This window comes from Dipodomys merriami, unplaced genomic scaffold (genome assembly GCF_024711535.1).
Source record: "Dipodomys merriami isolate MVZ:Mamm:240054 unplaced genomic scaffold, mDipMer1.0.p SCAF_52, whole genome shotgun sequence".
Classification (NCBI taxonomy): domain Eukaryota; kingdom Metazoa; phylum Chordata; class Mammalia; order Rodentia; family Heteromyidae; genus Dipodomys; species Dipodomys merriami.
The window spans coordinates 6935913-6960526 of NW_027206091.1; the positions used below are offsets into that span (position 1 = coordinate 6935913).

The following is a 24614-nucleotide window of genomic DNA, read 5'->3' on the forward strand; positions in this document are numbered from 1 at the left end:
ACGGTCTTTCTTGCCCGGGCTGGCTTTGAACCGCGATCCTCAGATCTCAGCCTCCTGAGTAGCTAGGATTACAGGCGTGAGCCACCAGCGCCCGGCTGGATTTTAATATTTCTTGACTTGAGACAAAAATATCTTTTAATATATGTTAGCTGGCCAATCATGTATCCTTTATATGGTGCCTTTGTTATTGGTGATGGTCATGGGGCTCAAACTCAGAGCCTGGGTGCTGTCTCTGAGCTTTTTGTGGTCAAGGCTAGTGCTCTACCACTTTAAGCCATAGCTCTACTTCCAGTTTTATGGTGGTTCATTGGCTATAAGAGCCTCATAGTTGGCTGGGAAGGTGGCTCAATGGTAGAGCGCTTGCCTTGCATGCACGAGGTCCTGGGTTCCATTCCTCAGCACCACATAAGCAAAAAGAAAAAAGCCAGAAGTGGCGCTGTGGCTCAGTGGTAGAGTGCTAGCCTTGAGCTGAAGAGCTGAGGGACAGTGCCCAGGCCCAGAGTTCAGGCCCCATGACCGGAAAAAAAAAAATTCTCATACAGCTAGATGACAGTGGCTCATGCCTGTAATCCTAACTACTCAAGAGGCTAAGATCAGGGCTGGGAAGGTAGCTCAGCGGTAGAGTGCATGCCTTGCAAGCATGAGGCCCTGGGTTCGATTCCTCAGCACCACACAAACAGAAAAAGCAGGAAGTGGCGCTGTGGCTCCAGTGGTACAGTGCTAGCCTTGAGCTGAAGAGCTGAGGGACAGCACCCAGACCCAGAGTTCAAGCCCCATGACCCGCAAAAAAAAAAAAAAAAGAATGTGAAGAGGCTGAGATCAGAGGATTGTGGTTTGAGACCAGCCTATTCAGAAAAGTCCCCATGAGCCTCTTATCTCCAATTAGCCACTCAAAGAACAGAAGTGGCATTGTGGCTCAGGTGGTAGAGCACTAGTCTTGAGCACAAAAAGGTTCAAGGACAGGGCCCAAACCCTGAGTTCAAAGCCTCCCCACACAAAAAAGGCTCAGACTTCCCTTCCAGGGCTGGCTTTGAACTGCAATCCTCAGATCTCAGCCCTCTGAGTAGCTAGGATTACAGGCGTGAGCTACCAGTACCTGGTTCTTCCTTGATTTTTTTCTGTTCTCAACTCCTGTGCTACTCTTAGATATAGAATTTGATGCCTGATTGTATTTTTTTCTTGTTTTTTTCTTTTTTCTTTTTGGCCAGTCCTGGGGCTTGAACTGAGGTCCTGAGCAGTGTCCCTGAGCTTCTTTTGCTCACAGCTAGCATTCTACCACTTAAGCCACAGCGCCACTTCCAGCTTTTTCTGTGAATGTGGTACTGAGGAATTGAACCCAGGGCTTCATGCATGCTAAGCAAGCACTCTACCACAGAGCCACCTTCCCAGCCCTGCCTGATTGTATGTTTAAAGATTCTTTCCCCTGGGCTGGGAATGTGGCTTAGTGGTAGAGTGCTTACCTAACATGCATGAAACCCTGGGTTCGATTCTTCAGTACCACACAAGCAGAAAAGGCCAGAAGTGGCTATGGCTTAAATGGCAGATTGCTAGCTTTGAACAAAAGAAGCTCAGGGACAGTGCCCAGGCTTTGAGTTCAAGCCCCAGGAATGGCAAAAAAAACAAAAACAAAACCCAAAACTTTTCCCCAAGATAAGATCCCTCTTTTTGTTGTTGTTGTTGTTGTTGTTGTCAGTCATGGGGCCAGAACTCACAGCCTGGGCACTGTTTCTGAGCTTCTTTTGTTCAAAGCTAGCAATCTAACACTTGAGTCATAGCCACTTCCGGCTTTTTCTGCTTATGTGGTGTTGAGAAATTGAACTCAGGGCCTCATGCATGCAAGGCAAGCACTCTACTACTTAGCCACCTCCCCAGCCCAAAAAATGCATTTTTTCCAAATTTTTTATTGTGATTAAGTGATTACATAATTTCCCAAATTTCACAGTATTGTGGGATAGTGATACTTAGTTAAAGTCACACATTCTAACTTTCATGGAGCAAATTGTCTATCATGGTCTATAACATTTATGAGTTCTATGAGCTTTGCAATACAGTTATTTCTTCCACATTGGGTGATGTGTACATTTGTTTTGCATAGCATCAGCTGTTCCCTCTTTCCCACTTGTTCCCTCCCTCCCATCGCTGCCATTGAGTTGCTTAGTTCATTTAAAAAATGCATTTTTGTTTTGAACTTATGGATATATATGGATAGGAGAAAATGGGGAAGGTCTACAGAACCAGAGGAAAATGTCAAGGCTAGTACTCTACCACTTGAGCTTCAGTGCCACTTCCAGTTTTCTGGTGGTTTATTGGAAATAAGAGTCTCACAGACTTTCCTTCCTGAGCTGACTTTGAACCAAGATCCTCAGATCTCAGCCTCCTGAGTACCTAGGATTACAGGTGTGAGCCACCCATGCCCAGCATGTTTTCACTTCTGACTCTGGCTTTTTGTTGGTTAATTGGAAATAGTCTTGCTTGGTACTGGCTTCGAAGTTTGATACTCACATCACAATCACTTGAGTAGTGAGAATTACAGGCGCGCATCTTGCTGTATACTGTTTATGTAGATTTACCATAGTTTTTATTTTTTATTTTTATTTATTTTTATTATTATTATTTTTTGGGGTCCGGTTGTGGGGCCTGAACTCTGGGCCTGGGCGCTGTCCCTCAGCTCTTTAAGCTTAAGGCTAGTACTCTACCACATGAGCCACAGCGTCACTTCTGGCTTTTTTCTTTTTGCTTATGTGGTGCTGACGAATGGAACCCAGGGCCTCATGCATGCAAAGCAAGCACTCTACCACTGAGCCACCTTCCCAGCCCAAGATTTACTATAGTTTTATGGGACCAGTCTCCTGCTGATGGTCGTGAATTTTTTTTCTGCGTCAGACAAACTTGCCATATATGCCCGTCTTGTTTCAAGCAAATTTGAAAGAATTGGATTTTTTTTTTAAAGCTGTGGTTATAGATAACTGCCAAATTGCCCTTCAAACACTTTGTTTATGCCAAGACCAATACTATTTAATCTGAGGCTTTCTTATTTTAAAGTGTTGCAGCTGGGTCCCTGTGGCCCAAGTGCTTCTTCAGACTTTGGCTATTGCTGCTTTGCTTTTACCAGATGAACTATAAAATCAGCTTAATTATTCAAGGAAATAAACATTTCACTGTTGGTCCCACCTTAGTTTACTTAAGTTTGCACATTGCTTTGTGTAACATGGTATTTCTATTTGTTTATTAATTAATGGTCCTTATTTAAATATATATAGTTCCAACTAAAAATTATGTTCAAAGAACTTAAGGAATTGATGAGAAAAACTATAGAATCTAATAAAGAAATGGACACTGTTTTACCTTAGTTTTGTGCTGGTACTAGAGCTTAAACACGGGGCTATTTTTTAGAGCTGGTGTTCTGTGAAAGCATTTCCAACATTTTGCTGGTTAATTAGACATAAGTGCCTCCAGGACTTTCTGCCCTGGCTGACTTCCACCTGTGATCCTCAGCCTCCTAAGTAGTGAGGGTTACAGCTGACTTCTTTTTCACTCTCTTTTTTTTTTTGTTAGTTGTGGGGCTTGAACTCTAGGCCTGGGCGCTGTCCCTCAGCTCTTCAGCTCAAGGGTAGTGTAGTACTCTACCACTTGAGCCACAGTGCCACTTTTGGTTTCCTGGTGGTTTAATTGGAGATAAGAGTCTCATGGACTTTTCTGCCCGGGCTGCTTTGAGCCATGATCTTCATTGAACCGCGATCCTCAGATGCCAGCCTCCTGAGTAGCTAGGATTACAGGTATGAGCCAATGGCGCCTGGCTTCACTCTCCATTTTTACTCACTATTTTGCTCTTCTGGGTTTTGCTGACTTTGTGGTATGTTCAGAGCTATGAAGTGATTTAATTTTTTGAAAGGATACATGAATACTGAATGGGAATGTTTTTCCTTGTCTCACCACCCACATTAATCACAATTTTAAAGGCATTTTGTTTGAGGTAAAAACAATTTTATTTCCTTTTAACCATGTATGTGGAAGGATTTTTACTGTATTTTTTCCTACATAGTACTTACTGCCTTAAAAAAGTCAGAAAATGGAGGTGTGCCTTAAGTAAAAGGCCAAGAGCACCAGGCCCTGAGTATACTAGTACATAACAAATGAATTAGGTTTTGTTTTGTTGTTGGTGGTGGTGGGATTTGAACTCAGAGTCTGGGCTCTGTCCCTTAGCTCTTTTGCTCAAGGCTAGCACTCTACCACTGAGTCACAGCTCTACTCTCTGGTATTTGGAGATAAGAGTCTCATGGGGACTTTTCTGCCTGGTTTGGCTTCAAACCATGATCCTCATTTCTCAGCTTCCTGAGTAGCTAGGATTACAGAAGAGAGCCACAGGCACCTAGCAATTTTTTCTTTTATTATTATCTTTAAGTAATAATGCTTTCTGTAAAAAAAAAACAAATTTAGAAACTTTTGTTCATTGTTTTCTTTGACGTTGTTCCTTCTAGTTGTTGATATTATTAACATTCTGGCATCCCACCTCCACAGCCTCAGTATTATAAACATTCCTAATCTGTCACACACTCTTACAGTGTAGCAGCTGGGGATGACAGATTCATGTGCAATGCATTTGATACTTAGGCTTAGGGGTTAGAGCCAAGTGTGCTTCTCCTAATGCATTGTCAGTTTCCTTTTTTTTTTTTTTTGTTGGTCCTGGGGCTTGAACTCTGGGCTTAGGCGCTCCCTGAGCTCTTCAGCTCAAAGCATGCACTCTACCACTTGAGCTACAGCACCAGTTCTGGTTTTCGAGTAGTTTATTGGAGATAAGAGTCTCATGGAGTTTCCTGCCCCGACTGGCTTTGAGCATGATCCTCAGATCTCAGCCTCCTGAGTAGCTAGGATTACAGGTGTGAACCACCGGCATCCAGCCCAAATTTTTGTTTTTTGTTTTTTTTGGGGGGTCCGGTCATGCGGCCTGAACTCTGAGCCTGGGTGCTGTCCCTCAGCTCTTCAGCTCAAGGCTAGCGCTCTACCACTTGAGCCACAGCGCCACTTTCAGCTTTTTTTTTTTTGCTTATGTGGTGCTGAGGCATCAAACCCAGGGCCTCATGCATGCAAGGCAAGCGCTCTGCCACTGAGCCACCTTCCCAGCCCTCCAGCCCAAATTTTTAAAAAAATAATTTCTTTCTCTTTACTCGAAGTATCATGTTCGTGCTGGTGAGTTCTATTTTGGTTCATATTTCAAAAATGGTACCACCTTTCAGCCAGGTGTCACTGGCTCATGCCTGTAATCCTAGCTACTCAGGAGGCTGAGATCTGAGGATCATGGTTAAAAGCCAGCCTGGGCAGGAAACTCTGTGAGTTTGAACTCGGGCCTGGGCGCTGTCCCTCAGCTCTTCAGCTCAAGGTGAGTGCTCTACTGCTTGAGCGACAGCGCCACTTCCGGTATTCAAGTGGTTTATTGGAGATAAGAGTCTCACGGACTTTCCTGCCCGGGCTGGCTTTGAACCACGATCCTCAGATCTCAGCCTCCTGAGTAACTAGGATTACAGGCATGAGCCACCAGCGCCCAGCTTTCTGTGAGACTTATCTTCAATTAACCACCAGAAAACCGGAGGTGGCACTGTGGCTCCAGTGGTAGAGTGCTTGCCTTGAACTGAAGAGCACAGGGACAGTGTTCAAGCCCCAGGACCTACAAAACAAAAACAAAAAAAACAAAGGGTCCTTGCTGGGCACTGGTGGCTCATGCCTATAATTCTAGCTACTCAGGAGGCTGAGATCTGAGGATGACTGTTCAAAGCCAGCCTGGGCAGAAAAGCCTGTGAGCCTCTTATCTCCAATAAAAATACCAGAAGTGTTTTGGCCCTGTGGCTCAAGTGGTAGAGCACTTGCCTTGAGCTGAAGAGCTGAGGGACAGTGCTCAGGCCCAGACAAACACACACACACACACACACACACACACACACACACACACACACACACACACACACACACACACACACACACACACACACACACACACACACACACACACACACACACACACACACACACACACACACGGGTCCTTGTTTTCGTATAGTTACATTGTTAATTATAACATTTACAATATCATAACTATTATTCTTTAGGGCTTGGACTGCCTTTGCTCTTGACACATTTGCTTGTGACATATTCAATTCTAGCTCTAACTTCCACACCTGTTTCATCAACCTCTTCCTCTTTCCTCTCCTCTTGTACAGTTGGATTCTGTTTTCTTGAATGTTTGAGACAGCTTCAAGTTGAACTTTTAATTTCTCAGCAGCTGCTAACTGTGCTTGCTAAGTCCTCAATGTTGACTTCCCCCAAAACTATGTAGGTATCTGAAGCTTGGCTCTTGTAGACCTCTGGTTTTGTGATTACAAAGAGGATATTCTTGGGCTGGGAAGGTGGCTCAGTGGTAGAGCACTTGTCTTGCATGCATGTGGCCCTGGGTTCGATTCCTCAGCACCACATAAGCAAAAAGAAAAAAGCCGGAAGTGGCGCTGTGGCTCATGTGGTAGAGCGCTAGCCTTGAGCTGAAGAGCTGAGAGACAGTGCCCAGGCCCAGAGTTCAGGCCCCATGACCGGACTCAAAAAAGAGGATATTCTTTGATTTCCAGATAGTGACTCTAGTAACTCCCGTAACCAAAGATCCAGTTTGGACATAGCCTTTTGTGCATTCTTTTCACTACGATTCTGTTTTGCTTTGCTGATTGGTTCTTCATCAATTTCTGCTTCTGCTGCAGTTGGGCTTGTTGTGTGGCTGCTTGTGTGGAGTTTTGTTCCTCGAGCCCTGGTACTGATTCATCACTGTCAGATTCTGTTTCACATCCTGTCTCAGCCTGGGGCTGTGGCAAAATCCTGCTCTGTGTCAGGGACAATTTCTATGGCTTCACCAGGCATTTCTTCCTAACTCTTAAGACTTCTGGGCGATCCAGCCTTCAAGAAAGGCAGATGGCAGTGTATAGAGTATTTACATAAATACTCTATATATGGAGAGAGTGTATACATATACTTTCTCTCTCTCTCTCTCTCTCTCTCTCTCTCTCTCTCTCTCTCTCTCTCTCTCTCTCTCTCTCTCTCTCTATATATATATATATATATATATATATATATATATATATATATATATATTCCCCTTTGGTCAGTAGCACCCAGTTACTTCCAGCTTTTTCTATTTATGTGATACTGAGGAATTGAACCCAGGGCTTTATAAATGCTAGGCAAGCACTCTACTACAAAACCACATTCCCAGTCCCCTTGATATATATTTGATTTCTATTAATTTCCCGACATATTGTATTTGTCTCATGAATTATTTAGAACTGTGCTGCTAATTTCCAAGTTTTTGGAGTTGTAATTTTTTTGTGTGTATCCAGAAAGAAAATGTGCTGTCTTGTTGCCTGGGGCAACCTATAAATGCTGTTTATACCTAGTTGGTGGTGGTTCATTTTTGTATGCTTTCCTATTGTGTGTGTGTGTGTGTGTGTGTGTGTGTGTGTTTTGTCGATAGTGGGGCTTGAACTCTGAGCTTGGGCGCTGTCCCTGCGCTGTCCCTGTGAGTGTTCTACCATTTGAGCCACAGCACCACTTCCGGTTTTCTAGTGGTTTATTGGAGATGAGTCTCACGGACTTTTCTGCCCAGGCTGGCTTTGAACTGTGATCCTAGATCTCAGCCTCCTGAGTAGCTAGGGTTACAGGCGTTAGCCACTGGTGCCCTGTTGGCTTTTTCTTTTTATATGATAATGAGGAATTGAACTCAGGGCTTCAAACATGGTAGGCATTCACTCTACCACCAAGCCACATTCCCAGCCTAACTACTAAGTTCCTAAATCAGATAATCATAAATTTTCTTATTGGACAGTACTTTCTACTCTACATTTTCTTACTGCTTCACATGGATACACCATCGAGGCTCCACTTCCCCCCACCCCTTTTTTTTGTTGGTCATGGGGTTTGAACTCTGGGCCTGGGCGCTGTCCCTCAGCTCTTCAGTTCAATGTGAGCACACTACCATGTGAGCCACAACACCACTTCCAGTTTTCTGGTGGTTTATTGGAGATAAGAGTCTCGTGGAGGGCTGGGAAGGTGGCTCAGTGTAGAGTGCTTGCCTTGCATGCTTGAGGCCCTGGGTTTGATTCCTCAGCACCACATAAGCAAAAAGAAAATAGCCGGAAGTGGCGCTGTGGCTCAAGTGGTAGAGCGCTAGCCTTGAGCTGAAGAGCTGAGGGACAGCGCCCAGGCCCAGAGTTCAGGCCCACGACTGGACCCACAAAAAAAAAAAAAAAGATTCTCATGGACTTTCGTGCCTTGGCTGCCTTTGCACCACAATCCTCAGATCTCAGCCTCCTGAGTATTTAGGATTACAGGCGTGAGCCACAGGTGCTTGGCTCCCTCTTCCCTTTATGTGGTCATCATAAATAATCTGGGAAAGTTGAAAACCTCATGAGACAATGTTACAATTTTTCAATATAGTAGACTTTAAAATTAGAAGTTACAGGGCTGGGAAGGTGGCTCAGTGGTAGAGCACTTGCCTTGCATGCATGAGGCTTTGGGTTCGATTCCTCAGCACCACATATGCAGAAAAAGCCAGCAGTGGCACTGTGGCTCAAGTAGTAGAGTGCTAACCTTGAGTTGAAGAGCTGAGGGAGAGCACCCAGGCCCAGAGTTCAGGCCCCACGACCGACCAAAAAAAAAAAAAAAAAGAGAAGTTACCAAGACAGAATAGTCTGGTATATTTACCATTTCTGTTGCTCTTCAGGCTGTTTCCCTTCCCCCCCCCCAAAAAAAAAAAATGTTCTTCTCCCATTTGGAGTCCTGTGTAGGATGCGAGTTACCTTTAGTCATCATGTTGTCTTAGGTTTCACTTAGATGTGAGTGCTGTGGGTGTGGACATTGAATCTAGAAGACACAGCCTTTCCTTTTTTGGTGGCCCCACTCATTTGGGGGATTTTGGAGTGTGTCTCCACTGTGAACTATTTTTTAAAATTTTTTATTACCTTTAAGTAGTTGTACAAAGAAGTATATGAATACAAAGTGTCTGACAACATTGTCACCCATTGTTCCTAACCCATCCCTTCTCTCACTTTTTTAAAATTGAGGTTAGGTGATTACATAAATTTCACATATTTCACAGTATTGTGGAAGAGTGATACTTAAAGTCACAAACATTTTAAACTTCACAAGGCAAACTGTCATTATCATGGTCTATTAAGTTTGTGAATTCTAGGAGCTTTGATAATACAATTATTTCTTCCACATCAGGTGATATTTACATTTCTTTCCTTTTGCTTAGTGTAGGCTGTTCCCTCTTTTCCTCTGGTCCCTTCCTTCCCATCGCTGTCTTTGGGTTGCTTAGTTCCTTTTCATCTATGTCCAGTGCAGCTGATGGGCCCCTGTGTTGTATGTTTCCCTCCATTGCATGCATATATATATGCTATATATGTGGTCAAGAACATGGAGTCATTTACCAATGATACGACAAAATGAGTGACAGTCCTTAGTTTCTCGAGTCCTGTTTACTTTGTCATATATCCTTGCATTTTGGCTTTACATCCACATATCAGGGAGACCATGTGCCATTTGTCTCTTGGCTCTTGCTTACCTCACTCAAAATTATTCACTCTAGTTCCACCCATTTCCCTGTAAATGCCTTTATTTTGTCCTTTCTAAAGACTGCATAATATTCCATTGTATACAGATACCACAATTTTTGGATCCACTCATCAGTTGTGGGCATCTGGATTGTTTCTATATCTTGGCTATTGTGAACAGTACTGCAATGAACATGGAGGTGTATGTGTATCCTGGTTCCTGTTGCTCAGGATAGATGTCTAGCAGTGGTTTGGCTGGATGATAGGGGAAGTCTATATTTAGCTTTCTGAGGTACCTCCAGACTGCTTTCCACAGTGGTTGTATTAGGGTACATTCTCACCAGCAGCGTAATAGGGTTCCTCTTTCTCCACATCCTTGGCAGCATTTGTCATTGGCTGCATTTAGGATGCCAGCCATTCTGACTTGAGTAAGGTGGTATCTCAGGGTTATTTTTATTTGTGTTTCCTTTAAAACCAGGGATGATGAACATTTCCTCATGTGTTTCTTTGCATTTTTTTTTTTTTTTTTTTTGTCATGGGGCTTGAACTCTGGGCTTGGGCGCTGTCCCTCAGCTCTTCAGCTCAGGGTGAGTGCTCTACTGCTTGAGCCACAGCACCACTTCTAGTTTTCTAGTGATTTACTGGAGATAATAGTCTCAGGGAGGGCTGGGAAGGTGGCTCAGTGGTAGAGCACTTGCCTTGCATGCTCGAGGCCCTGGGTTTGATTCCTCAGCACCACATAAGAAAAGAGCCGGAAGTGGCACTGTGGCTTAAGTGGTAGAGTGCTAGCCTTGAGCTGAAGAGCTGAGGGACAGTGCCCAGGCCCAGAGTTCAGGCCCCACCACCGGACCCCCCCAAAAAAAGAGTCTCAGGGACTTTCCTGCCCAGGTTGGCTTTGAACTGTGATCCTCATATCTCAGCCTCCTGAGTAGCTAGGATTATAGGCATGAGCTGCCCGTGTTCAGCTCTTTGCCATTTTTATTTCTTCTGAGAAGTCTCTCTTTAGTTTCCTTGCCCATTTCATGATTGGTTTGTTAGATTTGAGAGGGATTAGTTTTTTTTAGTTCTCTGTATAGGATGGATATTAGGCCCTTGTCTAATATAGTGCTGGTAAATATTTTTTCCCAACTTGTTGGCTTTCTTTCTAGTTTGGTTGGTTTCTTTAGCTGTGCCGAAACTTTTTGTTTTAAGGTAATCCAATTTATGGAGTCTCCAATTTGTTGTGACCCTTGGCAACTCTGTTCAGGAAGTTCCTGCCTGAGTCTATAAGTTCAAGTGTCTCTCCTACTCTGTCCAGCAGTAGTTTCAGAGTTTCAGGTTTGATGTTAAGGTCTTTAATCCATTTTGAGCTGATGCTGGCGCATGGTGATAGGCTGGGTCTACTTTTAGTTTTCTGCATGTGGCCGCCCAGTTTTCCCAGCACCAGTCGCTGAAGAGGCTGTGCTGCTTCCACTGTACATCTTTGGCTCCTTTGTCAAATATCAATTGACTGTTAGTATGTGTTTTATTTTTGGGTCCTCATCTGTTCCATTTGTCGTCGGGTCTCTTTGTGCCAGTACCAAGCTCTATTATGTCTCTATAGTAGAGCTTGAAATCCGGTATTGTGATGCATCCTGCTTTGGCTATTCTAGATCTTTTGTTGTTCCCTATGAATTTTTGTTTTTTGGTTTTTTTTTGGTCCGATTGTGGGGCCTGAACTCTGGGCCTGAGCACTGTCCCTCAGCTCTTCAGCTCAAGACTAGTGCCCTACCACTTGAGCCACAGCGCCACTTCCGGTTTTTTTCTTTTTGCTTATGTGGTGCTGAGGAATCGAACCCAGAGCCTCAGGCATGCAAGGCAAGTGCTCTACCACTGAGCCAACTGAATTTTTGGACTGTTTTCTCTACTTCAATAAAGTACATCATTGGGATTTTAATGGGAATGACATCGAATTTATATATCAATTTTGGAAGTATTGCTATTTTCACTATATTAATTCTGCCTGTCCAGGAACATGGGAGATCTTTCCATTTCCCACTGTCCTCTGATTTCTTTTTTTAGGCTTTTAAGTTTTCATGAAGTAGATCCTTTATATCTTTGGTTAGGTTAATTCCTACTTTTTTTTTTTTAAGGCTATTCTGAATGGGGTTGTTTCCTTGATTTCCCTTTCTGCTTGTACATTGTTGGTGTACAGAAAAGCGACTGGTTTTTGTGGGTTAATTTTGTATCCTTGCTGAAGTGGTTTATAAGCTCTAAGAGTTTGGGGATGGAGCTTTTGGGATTGTTAAAATATAAAATCACGTCATCTGCAAAAAGAGATAGTTTAACTCCTTCCTCCCCCATGCGGAACGCTTAATATCTTTTTCTTGCCTTATTGTACTGGCTAAGGATTCTAGAACTATATTGAAGAGGAGTGGAGTGGGCATCCTTGCTTTGTCCCTGTTTTTAGGGGAACTGGTTGTAGTTTTTCCCCATTAAGTGTAATATTAGCTATTGGTCTGTCATATAAGGCTTTTACTGTTTTGGTTTTTTTTTTTTTTTTTGGTCCGGTCATGGGGCCTGAACTCTGGGCCTGGACACTGTCCCTCAGCTCTTCAGCTCAAGACTAGCACTCTACCACTTGAGCCACAACGCCACTTCCGGCTTTTTTTTTTCTGCTTATGTGGTGCTGAGGAATCGAACCCAGGACCTCATGCATGCAAGGCAAGCGCTCTACCACTGAGCCTGAGCCACTTTCCCAGCCCCGGCTTTTACTGTTTTAAGGAATGTTTTTTTCCAGAGCTTTTTTTTTTTTTTTTAAGAGAAGGGAGCTGGGAAAGAGAAGAGAAGGAAAGAGCTGAGAAAGAGCTAGAAAAGAGCAGAGAGAGCTTTTCCAGAGCTTTTAATGTGAATGTGTTGTATTTTCTCAAAAGCCTTTTCGGTGTCAATGGAGATAATCGTGTTTCTTGACCTTGGATCTGTTGATGTGATGCATTACATTTATTGACATTTGTTAAACCATCCCTGCATCTCTGGGATGAAGCCTATTTGATCATAATGTATGATTTTTTTTTGATGTTTCTGGATTCTGATGGCTACAATTTTATTGAGCTTTGCATTTGTGTTCATCAGATTGGTCTTTAGTTCTCTTTTTTTTTGTTGGGTCTTTGCTTGGTTTGGGGATGAGTGTGATATGGCTTCATAGAATGAGTTTGGGATTGCTCCCTCTGTTTCTATTTCTCTAAAGAGCTTGAGGAGTATGGGTATTCGTTTCTCTTTAAAGGTCTTAGAATTCTGTAGTGACTCCATCTGGTTCTGGGCTTTTCCTTGTTGGGAGACTTTTGATTGCTTCCTCTATCTCATTGTAGGTTATTGGCTTAATTGATTTATTTATTCTTGGTTCAGTTTGAGCAATTTGTATTTTTTTAGGAATTCATCATTTCTACTAGGTTTTCCTTCCTTAGTATCTAATCTGGCAATCTTTCTTTATAACTGTTCCGATGTCTTGGATATTTGGTGTAATTCTTCCTGTGGGATCCCCGATCTTATTGATTTGGGTCTCCTCTTTTTAGTTAATCTTGATTTTTCAAAAACCCAGGTTTTTGCTTTATTAATTTTATGTATATTTTCTTAGTCTCTATCTTGTTAATTTCAACTCTTATTTTGGTTATCTCGCTCCATCTAGGAACTTTAGGTTCAACTTTTTCTTGTTTCTCTAGCAGTTTTAGTTGCATCATGAGATTGTTTACTTGGTCTGTCTCTTGTTTTCTTTTTTTTTCTTTTTTTTTGCCAGTCATGGTACCTGAACTCTGGGCCTGGGTGCTATCCCTCAGCTCTTCAGCTCAAGGCTAGTGCTCTACCACTTGAGCCACAGCACCACTTCCAGCTTTTTCTGCTTATGTGGTGCTGAGGAATTGAACCCAGGGCCTCATGCATGCAAGGCAAGCACTCTACCACTGAGCCACCTTCCCAGCCCCTGTCTCTTGTTTTATTGATGTGTGCACTGAGAGCAATAAATTTTCCCCTCAGGACTGCTTTTGCCGATATATCCCACAGGTTTCTTTGTGATATATGTTCATTTTCATTGAATTGTAGGAATTTTTTTTTTTGGGTCCAGTTGTGGGGCCTGAACTCTGGGCCTGGGAGCTGTCCCTCAGCTCAAGGCTAGCGCTCTACCACTTGAGCCACAGTGCCACTTCCGGCTTTTTTTCCTTTTGCTTATGTGGTGCTGAGGAATTGAACTCAGGGCCTCAGGCTCGCAAGGCAAGCGCTCTACCACTGAGCCACCTTCCCAGCCCCTGTAGGAACTTTTTAATTTCTTCTCTAATTTCTTCTGTGACCCAGGTGTTGCTCAGAAGTGTGCTGTTTAATTCCATGTGTTTATTTTCTACTAGATGCTTTGTTATTGAGAACTAGCTTGGTTCCACTATGGTCAGAATACATGGGATTATGTTGACCCTCTTTTTTGTTGTTGTTGTTGGTCATGGGGCTTGAACTCTGGGCCTGGGCGCTGCCCCTCAGCTCTTCAACTCAAGGCTAGCACTCTACCCCTTGAGTCACTGCACCACTTCCCGTTGTCTGTTTAGTCAGTATGAGTCTCACAGACTTTCTTGCCCAGGCTGGCTTTGAACCCCCATCCTCAGATCTGTGTCCTGAGTAGCTAGCATTACAGGCACGAGCCACTGCTGTCTGCAAAGGATATATATTTTATTTTATTTTATTTTAAAGTTATTGGTCATAGGGCCTTATTGCTGTCCCTCAGCTCTTCAACTCAAGGCTAGTGCTCTATCACTTGAGCCACAGTGCCATTTCTGGCTTTTTCTGCTTATGTGATAATAAGGAATCAAACCAGGGCCTCATGCATGCAAGACAAGCACTCTATTACACACTTCCCTGCCTGGATCCTCTTGTATTTGCTTAAATTCCTTGTATGAATTAAGATAGGATCTATTTTGGAAAGAATTCCATGGGCTGCTGGGATATGTATTGGATTATTGTTGGGTAGAAAACTCAGTATGTTAGTTAACTCCACTTGAGATGTGGCATCACTTAATCTGGAGACATCTTTGCCAATTCTTTGGATGGAAGACCTGTCCTTTGGTGAGAGTGGAGTATTAAAAGTCTCCTAGTATTATTGTATTTGGATCTATCTTTTCCTATAAGTTTGAGAGTATTTGCTTAACATGTTTAGGTGCACCAATGTTTGGGGAGTATAGACAGACAATGGTGATATCTTCTTCTTGGATTGTTCCCCGTATTAATATGTAGTAACCTTTGTCTTTTCATAATGATTTTAATGTGAAGTTTATCGGCTATCAGGACAGCAATTCCTGCCTTCTTCCTGGGAGCATCTGCATGGTAGATCTTCCTCCATCCTTTCACTTGGAATTTGCTTTTATCTTTGGGTGTGAGCTGGGTCTCTTGAAGACAGCAAATTGATGGTTTTTTTTTTTTGTTTTGTTTTGTTTTTGGGTCCGGTTGTGGGGCCTGAACTCTGGGCCTGGGCGCTGTCCCTCAGCTCTTCAGCTCAAGGCTAGCGCTCTACCACTTGAGTCACAGTGCCACTTCCGGCTTTTTTTTTCTTTTTTGCTTATGTGGTGCTGAGGAATCGAACCCAGGGCTTCAAGCATGCAAGGCAAGCGCTCTACCACTGAGCCACCTTCGCAGCCCTGGATTTTTTTTTTTGGGTCCAGTCGTGGGGCCTGAACTCTAGGCCTGGGCGCTGTCCCTCAGCTCTTCAGCTCAAGGCTATCACTCTACCACTTGAGCCACAGCACCACTTCTGGCTTTTCTTTTTGCTTATGTGGTGCTGGGGAATTGAGCCCAGGGCCTCAGGCATGCAAGGCAAGCACTCTACACTGAGCCACCTTCCCAGCCTCTGATGGATCTTCTTTTCTGATCCAATCTATAGTTTTCTCTTTTGGTGAATTCAGTCTATTAATGTTTATGGTTATTATAGAGAGGTATATTGTGCTTCCTGTCGTTTTCCTACTTTCCTGTTTTTCTTCTTTCCTTTCCTCCTGTGTTTACTCAGTTGGTCTCCTAGCGCTATCTGGTATAGTTCCCTGATCTTGTTTTCTTCAGATTATAATCCCCCTCTTAATATTCTTTGCAATGCTGGATTATTGGTTATGAATTCATTTTTTCTTTACTATTAAAAATTTGTTTCTCCGTCCAATGTGAATGCTAGCTTCACTGGATATAACACTCTGGGCTGGCAGTTATTGGTTTTCAGGTCTCAGATGGTCCTTTCCCAGGCTTTCCTTGCATTCATGTCTATGTGGAGAGATCTGCAGTGATTCTAATTTTTCTTCCCATTTTGCTTTTGCTGTGTGTAAGATTGTTTAATTGCTGAGATCTAGCATTTTTACTATAATGTGCCTAGCAGTGTTCCTTCTGGGATCCTGATTGTTAGGTAAACCTCTGTTACATAGTTAAGATGTTCTCTTTTAAGCACTGTGAACTATTTTAAGACTTTGTCCCTGAGGTTTTGAGAAAGCCACAGAGCTAGTTGTTGCTGTCATCCCATCCCATGAAGGAATATGCCGGTAATGTGACTGCATCTATAATCTTCACCTGTCTGTATGGTGGTTGTTATGTTTCTCACCAATTTCCTCACCATCCCTCCCTTTCCACAATGTGTGCTGTATGGGTGGATCACACACTGGTTAACAATCTCATAATATTTTGTTCAATTTAGTTCAGCTTTGGCCACTGAGAGCTTTTTTCCTACTTTGCCCCATTCTCCCCAGGCACCCTCATTGTGCCTTTGTGTATGCATGTGCCTGCAGTTTTAATTTTTTGTCAGGGGGGCTTGAGCTCTAGGCCTCGGTGCTTTTCCTCAGCTCTTCAGCTCAAAGGACAGCGTTCTACCACTTGAGCCTCAGCGCCACTTCTGGCTTTTTCTGTTTATGTGGTGCTGAGGAATGAAACCTAGGGCCTCATGCATGCGAAGCAAACACTCTACCACTGAGCCACCTTCCCAGCCCTAGTACTTTACCTTCAGGCACTATAAAATGCTCTAGGGCTATCTTGGATTGTTTCCAGCTCTAATTCTAGAATTAGCCATTGCACTTGACAGCGCAAGCACTCTCATGCTTGAACCATGCCCCTAGGCACTGTCCCTGAGCTGTTTTTTGCTTAAGGCTAGTGCTCTACCACTTGAGCCACAGCACTACTTCTGGCTTGTTTATGTGATACTGAGAAATCCAACCCAGGGCTTCATGCATGCTAGGCAAGCACTCTACCACTAAGACACACTCCCAGTCAGGTCCCAACTTTCTTTTGGTTAGTGTTAGCCATCTTTCTGGCTATCAGGCTCCTTGTGTAGTTATCCTAGGTCTCTTAATTGTATGTTTGTCACACTTCCATGATTTTGGAAAGGTGCCAAGTTATCGTAAAAAATTGTCAAAAACACTCATGCCTGTAATCCTAGCTACTCAGGAGGGCGCTGTCCCTCAGCTCTTCAGCTCAAGGTGAACGCTCTACTTGAGCCACAGCTCCACTTCCGGTTATCTGGTGGTTAGTTGGAGTTAAAACAGTTTCACATACTTTCCTTGCCTGGGCTGGCTCTGAACTGCAATCCTCAGATCTCAGCCTCCTGAGTAGTTAGGATTACAGGTGTGAGCCACTGGCGTCCATGAATTGATTCTTTGGATAGTCTTGGAAGCTGTCTGGGGAGCTGCTAAGGTGTGTTTATTCAGGTAAGCACAGAGCACATTCTCAGTGAAGTACTGGGGTGTAAAATTCAAGTACTTCTTTTCTAAAGAATGTTATATTCATATAAGTAGTATAAAATAATCAGCTTCTCTCACAGTACTTGTGACACAGCAACTCTTTTTCCTACCAGGGCTCTGGTGGTGTCTGTGTGATGGGAAGTGGCAGCAGAGGAGTAATAGGCCTTTTCCAAGTCTGGGTCCTCGCCACTTTTTTTCCTATGCTACGCTGCCAGCCCATCATACATGGTTGGTTTGCCCACTAAAGATTAAAATTAAAACCTTCTTTGTTAAATCCTTCAGTGCTTAAAATATAAAGAACTACTTTTCTCTCAACAAATTGTCAACATATAACAGAGTACCTAGATGCTAGAGGAGCAGGATGGTGAATGCGTAGAACTTAGGGCGTCCCATGGCACACTCTTCCACGTGTACATTTGTCTCACACATGGAGGCTTCACAAAGGGACCATCTTTTTCTAAAACCATTTATTTATTGTACAAAATTGTAATTAAATCACATGCATGTTAATTACTTGGAGGCAGTAACACAGGTGCTGATGCCTTTGTATTTAGGCAGAAGATTTAAAGGCATGAAATAGAAATTTGGAAAAATATTTGAGGTGAAAGAGAATTAGAAACAAGACAGAGCAAAAACATTTAGAAACAGGTAAGCAAATTGCAGCTTATAGACCAAACTTGGCTTGATGCTTGTTTTATTGGACCACAGCCAGACAAATCCAGTCAGAGCCAGCAATGCAGTGACCTTCTGGATCACTTTATTTTGTCACCGGGATGCATGATTTATAGGACATCAAGCAGGATTTCAGTAGATATCAGTAGCAGGCCCCTTTACAGTGATTAACAAAAATCTCCACTGGGATGTCAAGCAGAGGAAGTGAAATTGCCACCTTGGATAAGGTCTGCCTGGACAACACAATCTCCAAATCTAGTTTCTACATATCACTTTGGGAAATGCAAATGAAGGAGATAAAAAATCACAGACATAAAGCAAATGACCTTTAAGCAAGGTAGGTGCTCAACCTCACTGGCAGTTAAATGCAAACTGAAGGCACCTTTTCAACTCTGGGTCAAATTGTCAGGAAATGCACATGTAGTTCATATCAATGGTAAATTTCAGACAAGGCACTAACAGTTACATTTTAAATATATTGTTTAAAAAAATACACACACACGAAGTACTTTAAGGCACAAAATAAGTATAGAAAATCTGTAGTGTAATTGCTGGTAAAATCGCCCAAATTTTCACTTGTGGATGGACTGCATTTATCACAGTTTATGTGTATACTTAATCTAAAATTGGTTAGATCAGTAGGTTCTGACTAGAAGGCTGTCCATGAGAAAAAGAGGCTGTACTATCATGGGCCCACCCCTAACCTCCTTGTACTAAACAAATCTAGATGTAAATGTCTTCCTGAGAATGCAGGACAGAAGAACAATCAGTGTCTGTAGTTTTGCTTTAAAAAAAAAGTCTGTAATATACTTAGTACATTCTTGGCTTAAATTTGATTGAAAACAGATTGTGATGGTCCTGGTTTCCACCTCCTGAATAGCTGGCGATTACAGGCATTTACCACTACAAAAGGTATTTTGTTTTGTGACCATACTGGTGCTTGAACTTGGGGCTTGATAGGCAAGCGTTCTGTGCCATGAGATGCAGCCCTTAATTCTTAAAAAGCTAAATAATAAATATATTTTTAACAACTCAAAATATTAGAAATTATAATGAAACTAGCACTATGGTAATCTATACTTTATTAAACTAAAGATACAACAAAATAGTTCAAGAATAGATTTATGGCGGGGCACTGGTGGCTCACACCTGTAATCCTAGCTACTCAGGAAGCTGAAATCACAGTTCAAAGCCAGCACGGGCTGGACTTTCCTAGTCCATGAGATTCTTATCTCCAATTAACTACCAGAAAACCAGAAGTGGCACTGTGTGTGGCTCAAGTGGTAGGATGCTACTCTTGAGCTGAAGAGCTAAGGAATAGCTCCCAGGACCAGAGTTCAAGCCCCAACACTCACCAACCAAAAAACACAGCAAGGGGGGGTGGGGAGTGAATCTACTACATGGTGACCATAGCAAGTAGACAACTGCATTGGACCTGTGCTGTTCTAGCTGTCCCAGGTCAATCTCAGCCTAGGCCTTCTGATTACAAAATGACCACATACACATTCTGTACTTAGTAAAACTATTTTTGTTATTCATTGGGAAAGAAAATTCAACAGAAGTCCATTTGCAGACTTCTGCTCAGCCCAGTGGCCAGAAGCACAAGGAAACAAGCATTTACTTAAGGAGAATGTTAACAGTGGCTAAACCAACAGTGTCTCCACTGTACGGTTGTTTATTCCCCCACCCCTTTTCTTTGCCATTCTGGTGTTTGAACTCAGGGATCCTGTGCTGTAGTACTTGAGCAACTGTGCCAGCATCTTTTTTATACTGGCTCTAGCTATCTTATGCCCAGGATGGCCTCTTTTGTTGAAGATAGGTGCATGCTACTACACCCAGCTAAAAATCTTTTTTGCCTAATGCATGATGCTTTATGTTTCTCTAGAGGATAGAATCATAATTTCAGAAAAAGGTTTTAGCTCTGCTTTACATTCTGTTAGAGCTTCTTGTACAAAGAATTTATTAGAGCTGGGTGCCAGTGGCTGCTGCGTGTAATCCCAGCTTAGAGGCTGAGATCTGAGGATCGCAGTTCAAAGCCAGCCTGGGCAGGAAAGTCCATGAGACTGTTATCTCCAATAAACCATCAAAAAACTGGAAGTGGTGCTGTGGCTCAAATGATAAGAGTGCTAAATTTGAGCTGAAGAGCTGAGGGACAGCACACAGGCCCAGAGTTCAAGCTCCACAACCGACAATTAAAAAAAAATTATTAGGAATCAATAGTACAGCTAGACAAATGCTCGCCCTTCTCATTACACACAAGAGAATTGAAGAGCTGCTTCCCACCCCATTAACTTCCTTCCACATGGTAGTTCTCTTTCATATTCACTACCAGGGGCAAGTTGCTTTAATGAGAGGCATTGTTAAAATGGGTCTCTCACTGTGTGGTGCTAGCTGGCTTGTAACTTGTGATTCTCTTCGCTCTAGCTTCTTGGTGCTAGAATTGTAGCTATGTACCACCATGCCTGGATTGGGAGGTTTTAATAAATCTCTAAATCCTGTTGATTTCAGAGCAACCTAACTTTCTCCTGCTGGGTTTTTTTACATTCCCACTCTGCTGAGGAGGCATAAGTTCTTCAACTAACATCACAAAGCCAGAGGTGAGGCTGTGGTTTAAGAGGTAGAATGCTAGCTTTGAGCAAAAGCTTGGGGACAATGCCTCAGCCCTGAGTTCAAGCCCCACCACTGGCACAGAAAGAAAAAGATCAAGAGGCCCCCAAAAAGTCACCAGACATAGGTATTCCTAACAGCAGCTTTCCTCTGGCACACTATCACTACTAGCCAGACCTTTCTAAGGTTAGCGTATTTAATCTTCATGGTATCTCAAAATTTGCTGCATTTTAACACTAACATAACCTTTCTCAAATAGACTGAATGGCCGGATGCTGGTAATCCTAGCTATTCAGGAGCTGAGATGTGAAGATAGCAATGCAAGGCCAGCCCAGGCAGACTCTTATCTCCAATAAACTACTCAGAAGTGGTGCTATTGCTCAAGTCTTATGTACAAAGAGGCTCAGAAACAAAGGTGTCCAGGCCCTGAATTCAAGCCTTAAGACTGGCCAAAGAAAAAAAAGATTGAATTACCAGGTGAGTGACCCTGATGTTAAGATGTCCTGAAGATTCATTTCTCTGACTAAGCTCCCTGAGGCTGACTTGGTTCTGAGACACCAAAATGGGATCCCCACTCTTTCTTCACCAATTTTCTAGTATTTTACCAATTGATTCCTGTTGGCTAAATTCTGGAAGAACTTATTTATATAATTTCACCATAGGTGTTAAATCAAAATCATGTCCCTTTCATTCTATTCACTCCTCTGTCCTGCATGAATTCTTTGATGCTGACTGAGGTGAGAGCCACGGATAAAGGCCTTCCCACACTGCTCACACTCATAGGGCTTTTCACCAGTGTGAATTTTCTGGTGTCGATTAAGTTCTGAGCCTCGCCCGAAGGCCTTTCCACACTCCCTACACTCATAGGGTCTCTCACCAGTGTGGCTTCTTTCGTGATGGGTAAGTTCCGATCTTCGAATGAAAGCCTTCCCACATTCCTTACACTTGTGGGGTCGGTCACCAGTGTGAACTTTTTGATGTCTCACTAGTTCTGTGCTACATGTGAAGGCCTTTCCGCATTCCTTACATTTATAGGGCTTCTCCCCAGCATGAGCTCTCTGGTGGCGAGTGAGCTCTGAGCCGCGCCGGAAGGCGCTCCCACACTGCTTACACTTGTAGGGCTTCTCCCCAGTGTGGACACTCTGGTGCCGCAGGAGGTGGGAGTCAGAGATGAACCCTTTCCCACACTCCTTACACTTGTGGGGTTTCTCCCCCGTGTGAATCCTCTGGTGCAGACTCAGTTGTGAGGCGCAGCTGTACACGTTGCCACATTCCTTGCACTCATAGCGCCTCTCCCCAGTGTGAGTGATCTGATGGAGACTAAGCTGCGTGTCATAGCGAAAGGCCTTCCCGCACTCCTTACACTTATGGGGCTTCTCGCCTGTATGGATTCTCTGGTGTCGGAGAAGGTGCGAGGAGCGGGTAAAGGCCTTCCCGCACTCCTTACACTCAAAGCACTTCTCATCCGTGTGGACTCTGTGGTGAAGGTTAAGTTGGGCATTAGACGGAAACGCCTTCCCACATTCCTGACATTTGTAGGGCTTCTCACCTGCGTGCATCTTTTGGTGCTGCCTAAGTTGTGAGGTAGAATGAAAGGCTTTCCCGCACTCCTTACACTTGTGAACTTTCTCACCCATGGGGGCGCCTGAGGCCCCTTTCTCATTTTCAGTGCTTTTTTTGCTTTTATGAACTCTCTGGTGCTTAATCAAGCTGGATTCACTATCAAAGATTTTCCCACACTCTCCACATTCACAGTCTTTTTCCTTACCAGGAGTTCTTCTGTGTGGAATGGGACATGACTGGCTCCTGCCAGCTTTCTGACACTTGGTGCATTCACAGGATTTCTCTCCAGTGTGAGCTGGTGGAGGGCCTTTCTGGGCTGAATGCTGAATGCAAGTGGGCCTTTCTGTGGAGGCTTTCCCCGGCTGTCGTAGGCTTCCCTCCCGAGGCTCTGTTCTACTCTCCAACTGGCCTGAGACGCTGCTGCCATTAAGGCTGGAGTGTGTATGCTTTTCTTTTATAAAATTAAACCATTGCAAATGGAGAGAACTGTCCTTTGGCAATATATTCTTGGTTTTCCATCTAGACTCACAGTCTGAAAGAAAGCAGAAGTATTTTCATATTTCAGGAGAAAACTTCTGAAGTTAGAAATGACAGCAGGGCTGAGAATATGGCTTAGTGGTAGAGTGCTAGTCTAGCATGCATGAAACCCCCAGTTCAATTCCTCAGTACCACATAAACATAAAAAGCCAGAAGTGGAGCTGTGGGTGAAGTGGTAGAGTGCTGCTATCCTTGAGCAAAAGAAGCTGAGGGTCAGTGCCTAGCCCCTGAGTTCAAGCCTCAGGACTGGCAAAATAAAAAACAAACAAACAAAAACAATTAGGTGGGCCACAATGGTTCATGCTTATAATGCTGTAATGTCAGCTAACTCAGGAGGGTTTACAGTTTGAGCCAATTTGGGCACATTTCACCATTTCACCTTCCAATTCACAAGCAAAAAAGCTGGGCCGGAGCTGTGGCTCACGTGGTTGAATACCAGCAAGAAAGCCCAGTGAGGCCCCTAAGTTCAAGCCTTCGTACTAGTACCAAAATAAACAAAGATAGTGAAAATTTACTACTATTGTCACTCGTTGCAATTTGGAGGGGAAATAGAAATAAGAGCTCCGAAAGGAAGGTAGAAAATCACAATCAGAATAGGAATTTTGACCAGAAACCACCTTTGCTAAATGAATATGACATTACCACCAACAGCAAAATCTCATCTCTAGGTTTAAAAAATAACCAGATTTTACCTAACTGCCTATACTATCATCTTATCCTATTAGCTTGGCTCCTGTCCGCATATCCACACTCTCAATAGATCATGTCACTCTACTCAACATCCTTAATCGGGTAAATCAAAGATGCTATGTTGTACCTTCCACGACCCTGTCCTATACCACCCCTGCCCTTGCTACCTGACCAACTGTGTGTCCTCCATCCAGCTCACCAAGGACAGTTCCCTTTAGAACCTGCTGGTGAATGCCTTCCCTACTATGTTCATGTGGATCACTTGGTTACTGCTTCTTTCTTCAGAGCCCTTGTTGAAGCACAAGTTTCAGAATAGCACCCTCCCCATTCCATTCCATTTTTTGGTAGCATGTCATCTTACCTATTTTCCAATATTATGAAAGTTTTTATCTGTATTTTTGAAAACTTTCATATTGGACATGAACTTGCATGATGCCACAGGAAACATCTGGCTCCATTTCCTTATTCCCTTTTTCTGTCAATCCAGCTTGTAGACATCCTTGTCCAGCACTTCTAACTTAATACTTATTTTTGGTATACTGTCTGTCCTTCACTGTAATGCTAGCTATTCAGGAGGCTGAGATCTGAGGACACCGGTCAAAGCCAGCCCAGGGCAAGTCAATACATGACATGCTTATGTCCAATAAATTACTCAGAAAAAGCTGGAAGTGGTGCTGTGGCTCAAGTGGTAGAGCACAAGCCCCAGGACCAGCAAAAACAAAAAACACCTTTCTCTTGAGAATGCTTTCCTTGCAGCTTGGGGTGTGGCATTTCCCCCAATCCCCGCTCACCTTACAGCCCCAGTTTTGTACCATTGGTTTGCTTATCTTGGATTCTTTCAGACTTCTATGAATGCTCTATTCTAGAATTTCTGCAGTATCAGTTTTTTCATTCTGAATTCTTTAGTTTTTTGGTCAAGTGCTCTGTTCTATAAATCTTTTGCTGAGTTGTAACTGACAAAGAATTAGCACAAGTATAATTTCATCCGTCATGATATAAGCATCCTATAACACAGTTCAATGAATATTAACAAGACTAAGGGTATCCATGTAGAAATTAGCTAGGTGCAGTGGTAATCACCTGTAGTCTCAGCTACTTTCAGAAACATGGCCTTACTGAATTGTAGCAAACATTTAAAATAAACTTAATAGGCCAGGTGCCCATGGCTCATGCCTGTAATCGTAGCTACTCAAAAGGCTGAGAGCTGAGGATTGCAATTTGAAGCCAGCCCAGGCAGAAAAATCCATGAGACTCTTACCTCTAATAA

The 24614-nt window shown here is 43.2% G+C and overlaps 1 protein-coding gene and 1 pseudogene across 4 annotated transcripts in view; both read right to left on the reverse strand.

The window, feature by feature from the left end:
- Positions 1 to 4546: 4546 nt before the first annotated feature.
- LOC138811288 (nascent polypeptide-associated complex subunit alpha pseudogene) lies at positions 4547 to 6894 on the reverse strand (annotated as a pseudogene).
- Positions 6895 to 10473: 3579 nt separating this feature from the next.
- The window catches only part of LOC138811106 (zinc finger protein 568-like), a 35124-nt gene continuing 20983 nt past the window's right edge, over positions 10474 to 24614 (reverse strand). For 2 of the 4 annotated variants that reach the window (XM_069998691.1, XM_069998690.1), the window contains one exon: positions 10474 to 22652. In XM_069998691.1, coding sequence (XP_069854792.1) covers positions 21250 to 22652 — 1403 coding nt within the window. In that variant the 3' untranslated portion in view covers positions 10474 to 21249. The remainder of the gene's footprint in view (positions 22653 to 24614) is intronic. The other 2 variants (XM_069998686.1, XM_069998687.1) reach the window with 1 other exon arrangement.